At 47.1% G+C, this 9483-nt stretch overlaps 1 protein-coding gene and 1 pseudogene across 1 annotated transcript; both read left to right on the top strand.

Annotated features, from left to right (window-relative positions):
• The first annotated feature begins 384 nt into the window (after positions 1–384).
• On the top strand, positions 385–2501 carry LOC103980196 (probable inorganic phosphate transporter 1-8). The gene is made up of 2 exons (XM_009396513.3): positions 385–433; positions 676–2501. The coding sequence occupies exon 2, from the start codon at positions 703–705 to the stop codon at positions 2302–2304; it is 1602 nt and encodes a 533-aa protein (XP_009394788.2). The 5' UTR covers positions 385–433; positions 676–702; the 3' UTR covers positions 2305–2501.
• A 344-nt stretch (positions 2502–2845) lies between these two features.
• LOC135628279 (ruBisCO large subunit-binding protein subunit alpha, chloroplastic-like) lies at positions 2846–7005 on the top strand (annotated as a pseudogene).
• The last annotated feature ends 2478 nt before the right edge of the window (positions 7006–9483 follow it).

Genomic DNA, 9483 nt, shown 5'->3' with positions numbered 1-9483 from the left:
CTAAGGCCAGGAATTAAAGGAGGTAAGCCGGCTTTTTGAACCCAACGCTCCCCCCATATGCAATCTGCTTTCCTCCTCTTTAGACTTTCCACCAACATGATAACTTCACATATTTTATATATATATATATATGGTCAATGAACAGTGGAAGATTACTGCATAAAAGTAGAAGGCCAGTTAAGAGGGGGGCACCAACATGGCAATTGAAATCTGTACATAGCAAGCAAGTAAAATACCACATGAATCACAAATAATCTTGCATTTGACCGTCCTTTTGACCCGTCGAAATCCCAAGAATATTCTTCTCCAAGATTCTTGCATCCGCAACGCTGGTGTCCTTCCGCGTCCTCCACTATAAATGCTCGCCAGCCCGCGTCTTCCCTGCTCGCCTTCGCGTCGCTCGGTCTCTTCGGTTGCTATCTCCCGCTAAGTGGTACGTGAACCGGCGCTTTTTGTGTTAGGGTTTCTTCTTCTTCTTCTTCTTATTCTTCTTTTCTTGTCTGTTATGGTTCTGCATTAGCTGTCTTCTTTCCAGATCTGTTTCCTTCCTTTTTAGTTCTCCATCAAACGATTTGACGATTTGTTCCGGTTTTGGATTCCAACAATATCTTTATTTTAAGCAAAAATGCCGACTTGTAGTTTTGGATTCATCATCTAAACCTGATGAGTTCACAGGGAGGAGAGGAGGAGAACAAGGCGAGCATGTCGCAGCAACTCCAGGTCTTGAACGCGCTCGACGTCGCGAAGACGCAATGGTACCACTTCACGGCGATCGTCATCGCGGGCATGGGCTTCTTCACAGACGCCTACGACCTCTTCTGCATCTCACTCGTCACCAAGCTCCTCGGCCGCATCTACTACCACGTCGACGGGTCCCCCACCCCCGGGTCACTCCCGCCCCAGGCCTCCGCCGCCGTTAATGGCGTCGCCTTCGTTGGGACCCTCTCCGGCCAGCTCTTCTTTGGTTGGCTCGGTGATAAGATGGGCCGCAAGCGCGTCTACGGCATGACCCTCATGATCATGGTCATCTGCTCCATCGCCTCCGGTCTCTCTTTCGGCCACGACTCCAAGGGCGTCATGGCCACCCTCTGCTTCTTCCGCTTCTGGCTCGGCTTCGGTATCGGCGGCGACTACCCTCTCTCCGCCACGATCATGTCGGAGTACGCCAATAAAAAAACCCGCGGGGCGTTCATCGCCGCCGTCTTCGCCATGCAGGGCGTCGGCATCCTCGCCGGCGGCATGGTGGCCATCGTGATTTCCTCCGCGTTCAAGAACAGGTTCCAGGCTCCGCCCTACGCCATCGACCCCGTTGGCTCCACCGTCCCCCAGGCCGACTACGTCTGGCGCATAATTCTCATGTTCGGGTCCCTGCCGGCGGCGCTGACCTACTACTGGCGGATGAAGATGCCGGAGACGGCGCGGTACACCGCCCTCGTGGCGCAGAACGCGAAGCTGGCGGCGTCGGACATGTCCAAGGTCCTGCAGGTGGAGATCGAGGAGGAGCAGTCGAAAGTGGAGCAAATCGCCAACGCGCCGTCGAACGCCTTCGGCCTCTTCTCCAAGGAGTTCCTCCGCCGCCACGGCCTCCACTTGCTTGGCACCGCCACCACCTGGTTCCTCCTCGACATCGCCTTCTACAGCCAGAACCTCTTCCAGAAGGACATCTTCACCGCCATCGGGTGGATCCCCAAGGCCGCCACCATGAACGCGCTCGAGGAGGTCTTCCGTATCGCCCGGGCGCAGAGCATCATCGCGCTCTGCGGCACCGTGCCCGGCTACTGGTTTACCGTCGCGCTGATCGACATCATCGGCCGGTTCACGATCCAACTCCTTGGGTTCGCCATGATGACGATCTTCATGCTGGGCCTCGCCATCCCGTACCACCACTGGACCACCAAGGGCCACCAGATCGGCTTCGTCGTCATGTACGCCTTCACCTTCTTCTTCGCCAACTTCGGGCCCAACAGCACCACGTTCATCGTGCCAGCGGAGATCTTCCCCGCGCGGCTCCGCTCGACCTGCCACGGTATCTCTGCGGCCTCCGGGAAGCTCGGCGCCATCATCGGCTCTTTCGGGTTCCTCTACCTGGCGCAGAACCAGAACCCGGCCAAGGCCGACCACGGGTACCCTGCGGGCATCGGAGTAAGGAACTCGCTCTTCCTCCTCGCCGGCTGCAACCTCTTGGGCTTACTCTTCACCTTCCTGGTTCCGGAGTCGAAGGGGAGGTCGCTGGAGGAGATGTCCGGCGAGAACGAAGGTGACGAGCAGGCCGCGGGAGTATTGAACAGGACCATGCCTGTCTAATTACTTGCACGCGTGCTGCCACCATTATCGTCCTTTGTTGCTCTACCGTTCTTTCTATTAGAATGTTAAGCCCTAAGCATATTACCTACTCCGAAACACCTGCTTAAAGGCCATCAGAGGGGATGCTCCAGGGCGAGTGATCGCGTCGTTTTGTACTCGCTATGATGTCAAGGTGTTAATGAAGATTACGTTGTTTCTTTGTTCTCCTCTCTGAAACTTCCACTGCAAGTGCGATGAGACATCGAAGTAAACTCGAGTCCTCAGCATCAGGCGTCAAGATTCGCATATGCCCGCGAGAAAGCAGCGTTAATGGCTTCGGACCGGTAGTAGAGCCGACCACTCGGGCCGGAAGAGAAAGGAAGTCGGTTTGCCAATCGATCCGCTGACCGGGCCGGTTCAGAATTTTGACGTCATCATGACGACATACGATGCGAACCCGTTCCGTTGATCTCACGTGCAACACGCCATCTCGGCGTCCGCTAGCCGGCCTCGCTCCCATCTCTCAGCCGGCGCGCCAAACCCTAAACCGAACTCCCGCGTGATGGTGCTCTTCGGTCTTCCTCCTCCTGGAACGTCCTCGATCTCCTCCACCACATCTCGTTCCGATCGCGCGACGATACGCTTCCGAACCCTTCTCCGGCGAAGTGGCAGCGGCAAATGCGATCTCGATCGCTTCCTCCCTAGGCTCCCCTCGACGGATCCCTTTCTGTCTTTTGCTTCCGCCTTGGTCATGTTTTTCCTGGGTGGGTCTACTGTTGCTGTGATCGCCCTATTTGTCGTTTCCTGTTGTGGCTCGTGTGATGGCTGTTTTGTGATTGGGATTTGGTCTTGGGAGGTGCAGCGTTCGGGCTTGAGGAGGAGGGCGAGCGGCGGTAGCTACAGGCCGATGGTGGTGCGGGCCAGGGCCAAGGAGATCGCTTTCGGCCAGAGCTCGTGGTCTTTCCTCCAGGCAGGCATTGAGAAGCTCGCGGACGCCGTGGGAGTCACCCTCGGCCCCAGGGGTACCTTCGTTTCGTCTTTATCTCCTCGTATGTTCTGGTAATTGTTGGCCTTTTTGTGCATTTTCCCTTCTGCTGCAGGGCCCTTTCTATGTCAGTAATAATACTATGCTACATTTTGTCATGTATTAGTTTAGAAAGCTATTGTATCTAGAACAAGAAATGTCGAATCTTTCCCTTCTCGTTACATTATCTGGTTGGTTGTTCTTTTGGTACTGTATGTTGTGTCGAAAATGAAGGGAGGTGTTGGATGAGGTTGGGAACTCCAAGGTAGTTAATGGTGGAGTCACAATTGCCCAGGCTATTGAGCTGGCTGATCCTAAAAACGAGCAGATCTTCATCTGTTCTTTATTTTGTATGTTGAAGGTGGCAAGTTAGACCAATGAATCCACAGGTGATGGGACGACAACTGCATCTGTCCTTACTCGCGAGACCGGTAAGTTGGGTCTGCTAGGTGTTACTTCTGGTGAAAATCCTGCTTCTGTCAAGAAGGGGATTGACAGAAGCTAGTTGAAGAGCTTGAGAAGAAACCAAGGCCCGTAAAAGGGCGTGGTGACATCAAAGGTAAACTTGTTTGTTTATGTACCTGAAAACTCTCATTAGTATACATATTATTATGTGTGTCAGATGATATTAAGTAACATCAATTGAAAAAAGAAATAAAAATCTTAGTAGCTGCAGCAATACCAGACTTCCACTTCTCTGTTATATCGTTGTGCAACTGTCATCGTATACACGTTTCAAATTGTCGCTCTTTGATCTCTTTATGAATTAATGTAAGAATGATAATGTTTTCAATCTGACAGAGGTTACATTTCCCCACAATTTGTCGCAAATCTTGAGAAGTTGATCTTGGAATTTGAAAATGCCAAGATTTCAGTGACCGATCAGAAGATTTCAACAATAAAGGAAATCATCCCTTTTTCAGAGAAGATGACACAGCTGGGAGCTCTTCTCCTCATTATTGCTGAGGATGTAACTGCTAGGGGTTTGGCTACTCATGTTGTGAACAAGTTGGCAGAGCATTCTCAATGTTGCAGCAATAAAATCACCTGTTTTGGTGACAGGAGAAAGGCTATCCTTCAGGATATTGCAAATTTGACAGGTGGATCATTACTAATCTATTTCTTGTGAAATTTTTTACGTTTTCCATTGGTTAATGGCATTGCTTCTAGTCCAATATAAGAGTCATTTGTTTCTAAAAGTTTTTTTTTACAGAAAACTTCAATTAAAAATAAAAGTGAACATGAATAGTTTCAGTCGTAGCAGCGAGGAAAATTAGCGTGTATTGAAAAGAAGCAGTAGCAACCAGGAACCTTAGTCTTTATAGAGAAAGAGGCAGCACCTGTAGATCATTATCATACCAGTTCACCGCTTGATTTCTCTCCCTAAAGGTATGTGTAAGATAGTATAAACAATTGCTGTTAATATAGTGTCTCCAAGGAGGCTCCACCTTCCTTCAAAAAGATCATAATTTGTGGGTCCAACTTCATCTAGATAGATATGCTTGACTTGATTTCATACAATAAGGCCCCTGCTTCGGCTTCCAAAATAAAGCAGCCCTCATATTGGCATTCCCTGCAACAAAAGGACAACCATTAGAAGTACAAATCACAATACCAGTGCCTGCATTAGCAATCCCATGAATCATAGCTAGTTTTCTGTGCAACTCAGAAGATATGGCATTCGCAATTTTTCTGCAACCCTGTAATTGTGATAGGCATGGCATTCTGTGGCCTGAAATTTGTGAATTTTGGTCTTGCCTGTTGTGTATGCTGGATTTTGTTGTCCTAAGAAATTATTAGCACTTGAATAATTGAGTAGTAACCAGTTGTCCCATTTCAATCAATTGTTTGTGGCTGCATTAATAGAAAATTTTCATCAATCATAACTCTTCTACTTAGCTTGTCTTCTATTTGTTTTCTGTTGGCACGGGGCTGAAATCCAGGCCAAAGATCTTGGCTTATAGATCGAGAATGTATCTGTTGGGCAGCTTGGCACAGCAGGAATATTTACTGTCTCACAGACCTCTACAACAACAATTTCTGATGATGCAACCAATGATGAGATCCAGGTCAGAATTGCTCAGTTAAAGAAGGAGCTTGCTGAGACAGATTCAGTCTATGATTCTGAGAAGCTAGCTGAACGAATCGCAAAAGGCAGAGTGGCTGTCACAAAAGTAGGTGCTGCAACAGAGACTGAGCTCGAGGGCCCTAAACTTAGGATGGAGCATGCAAAGAATGCCACTTTTGCAACTATAGAGGCAGAGGCGCTGCCTATGTTCACCTCTCAGCTACTCTTCCTACAGTCAAGGAAAAGCTGGAAGATCATGATGAGCTTCTGGGTGCTGATATCGTACAGAAGGTGAGCTATCCAATCAAATAGATTCACGTATGGCCTTTATAAATTCATTTGTGAGTGTTGTTTGTCCTTAAAATTGCAGGTGTATGTAATCCCTCTCTGTTCCCATATTGGTGTCAAGCCATATATTGTTGTGTAATACCTGTCTTATGTGGGTCTGTTGTGACACCTGAATCTTCTAATATTGACATAAACATAGGTTCAAGCACCTTCCAAATCTAAATTTTAGGATATACAAATATAGTTAAGATAAAAGTGATTGCACAAACCATATAACAGAACTTTTCATGGTGGAATATCTAATACTGGTTAGCTGCTATATGTGCCTATCAATTTATCATGTCTAGTGCCCGATGTACGGCTGTAACAATATGGTTATGGATGTTATTTGGTAATTTTGGTTAGATTCTGAATACCTACATCATTATTTGTTGAAGGAAAAGATATGAATATGTTCATACGCCAATTTCCGACTTGTGTCATTTTTGTTGTCATCTTAGTGTCTTGGTTCCATGACAAATAACATTCTCTTGTTTTGATGCTTGTTTGTGATGTTGATTGCTGTTACAATTTTGCTATTCATATTCAACTGCAGAGATACCATCTAAATGTTCATCTTCTACAAAAGGTATATTCATCAGATTTGCATCGTGAAATTGCTTATGGAATTTATTCATTCTTTAAATCGGAATGAGCAGGCACTGGTGGCGCCTGCAGCCTGGATTGAATGAAATGCCGGAGTGGAGGGAGAAGATCAAGGACAGCGGGCAGGAGAGTGGTTAACAATGCAATGACGGACAATTATGAGAATTGGTGGAAGCTGGTGTGATCGACCCTGCAAAGGTGACTGGGTGTGCACTTCAGAATGCTGTGCATCAGTTGCTGGAATGGTCCTTGCGGCACAAGCGATTGTGGTGGAGAAGCCCCAGAAAAAATCTCCTGCCAATCCACCAACCAAAGGTCTCCCACTCTGATGATGGCTTGGTTTCCTCACCTTAACGAGTGATAAGTTTATAGCAAATGCGGAGAAGTATGAGGAGATCAGAAATGGAAGACACTCTAGCGGATGTTTCCGGGTTTTCTCCTATAAATTTAGACTGCTTTGTGGATTGCAACTGTCATTGCTCGGAAGATGTTGTAAAAGAGCTACCAAAAGTTGCAAGGTCTCAAGGAAAGACATGCTGTAGAATCTTGCAATTTTTTGGTGGTACGAAGCATGTTATTTTCTCTCTCTAGAATGTTACAAAGGCTCATTAAACACCAGTTTTTCTTGGTTGTCATCTTCAAAAAATCAAAGGAAAAAGGCAAAAGATGGTCAGTTTTCTCTCGTTGCTTTGTTTAATTATAATCTGATACAGTCTAATGAGATGTGCACAAATAGAAAGTGGATTAGTGACTAGCAAAGATCAGGTAGATTTTTTTTCTTCACGGAAGAATGTTTTGATATATGTACATCTGTAATGACACAATGAAATGTGTGTAGTTGAGCCTGAAAGATACTGGCCAACAAATTCCAAGATGGATTCTGGGAAAACTAGGGGCCAACAATTGCTAAAACAGCCATGAGAACATGGCACAGGGGGCATACATGGGACACCCACTGCTTCCGCATCACCTCCCTCGTCTCCTACCCACAGCAGCGACTCCCACCTCCTGTTCTCTCACCACCACCGAGCCAGGCAATATAAAACCGAGGACACGGCTAGGCCAGTGGATCAGCAGCGCATCGGTGGCAAGCCTCCAAAGACGAGAGAGCTGCACTGGTGATGGAGACCGTGCCTCCAAGATATAGTTTTAGTAGTACAAGGTTCTCGAGAGACGTAGAAAAATGTTTCATGGTACTCGGTGGCTTGTCGCCCACATGATGTTGCTGAATCCATCGTCGAAGCTCCCTCCCTTCACTGCTCCAGTGTCGTAATATAATAATAATAATAATAATATGCCAAGAAAGATCATCCGATGCTGATAGGTGGTGGTTTAGAACACCCATGCATCATCACCATTCGTGATCCTGTTGGATGCATAAATGGCTCGAGTGATTAGATACCGACCGACCATGCATGCGTAATAGAGAACATATAGCTTTCGAGTCGTTGACTCAGTCGTTCATTCTGAATCTGTGGAATGAATTTACAGTGAATTTTATGACCAGTCACTGCAAGTAACAGTGACAATGAGGGAGTAACAATTCCCTGTGTATATTGGCCCACGCTTGTGATCATTATCGTGCAACGTCGAGGTCGTCGTCGTTGTGATTACTGTGCAAGTCATTGTCATTGTCGTCGTGATTATTGTGTGAGTCATTATCGTCGTCGTCGTCACTGTGATTATTGTGCGAGTCATTGTCGTCGTCGTTATCAAACGTTCTGTCAATGCAGAGCAAATCATGGGAGGAATCATACGTCCATCCAAAACTATCCTCAGTGTCTGTCACATTCATGAAATGTAATTGGCTAGATTTCTCGGGACCATCATACGGTTTGTTGCCCTCACAGAACGCATCGTCCTAACCCATTCGTCTTGCCAATCTGATGTTTGAAATCATAAGTACAAGGATCACAACACGGGCATGTGCTCCCAATGCATCGATCAGCCCACAAACTCTTCCAGCCTATAATACCAACTCAGCAAAGACGAACTATGTCTACCTAAAACAATAGAAGCCATACACAAAAAAGGACCACAGGATGAAGTTGGCATACTTGGATTCGAGAGCTGAAACTTAAACTAAGCTGTAACACTAATGAATCATATTATCCATGCCCTTTCGTCCCCATTTAAGGATGGTACAAGGAAAGCAAAAGCCACCACTAGTTTGCGTATAGATATGCCGGATGAGACCTTAGATTGCGGATCGAAGAATCTTTCCGTACTGTCAAAGATTATCTAAAGTTGACCGGGGAATCGTTTCGATGCATCAGAAGCTGGCTGATGAACGAGAGGGTTACCGAACGATCGTTTCGAGGAACTCAGCTTAAAGATGGAAGGAAGAATGCGACCTCGCACGGCTCGCGGACGATTGATCCTTACGATCTTTTATGTGCCAACTCAGGATCTCATGGATGTATTCTTCCCGGGAGAGACAGCTGATAATTGAGATGCTCCACCATGGATCACGTTGCCCGCATGCCCAGGACTCCGTAGAGCTCATATCAGTTTTGCCATGTCGATGGAGATTTAGCATAAGACTACATGTTTGATCGGCTCCCAACTGTTCATCCCGTCAGTACTCGCAAGGAGGACTGCAATAATGTAGATGGCTGTTGAATTCTGCCGATCGAATTGGTGTGCTGCTGCTGCTGCTGACTGCATGCTTGCTGGATCGGAGGGCCACTGCTGTTCGTGAATCTCTTCTTTTGATACCTGCCCTGCTGTTGCATACTGATTCGTCCCTTCTTGCTCACCAGAGCAGGACCTGCACTCTCTCTCTCTCTCTTCTCTCTCTCTCTCTCTCTGGTGTTGCATTGTACTGATTCAATCAACCCTTTAGCTCAGCGGAGCAGGAGTTGCCGCCTCCGCGTGGTGCACTCTCTCTCTCTCTCTCACACACACACACTCTCTCTCGCTTTCCCTCATGTTCTCACACCTATTGGGAAAGAGATCAGGCATTACTGGGGAGGTACCACCTTGGTGTCAAGCTTCGAATTAGAGTTCAGTGACTCTTTCAGCCAATAAAAACATCTCTCACCAGTAAAATTGCTTTGGAGTGCACATGAAAGCATTTCTTGCAGTCTGTGCCAACCATTATCCTCGCCACAAAATGAATCCAAACCCTAAGTCATAAGAACGATGACATGCTTGGTTGATACATTGACTTTCC

This window comes from Musa acuminata, chromosome BXJ3-1 (assembly GCF_036884655.1).
Source record: "Musa acuminata AAA Group cultivar baxijiao chromosome BXJ3-1, Cavendish_Baxijiao_AAA, whole genome shotgun sequence".
NCBI classification, from domain to species: Eukaryota; Viridiplantae; Streptophyta; class Magnoliopsida; order Zingiberales; family Musaceae; genus Musa; species Musa acuminata.
This window is presented reverse-complemented; position numbering and strand designations above follow the sequence as displayed.

Excerpts from the sequence above, each read along its gene's own strand:
- LOC103980196 (XM_009396513.3), top strand. The coding sequence starts at position 703 with ATGTCGCAGCAACTCCAGGTCTTGAACGCGCTCGACGTCGCGAAGACG.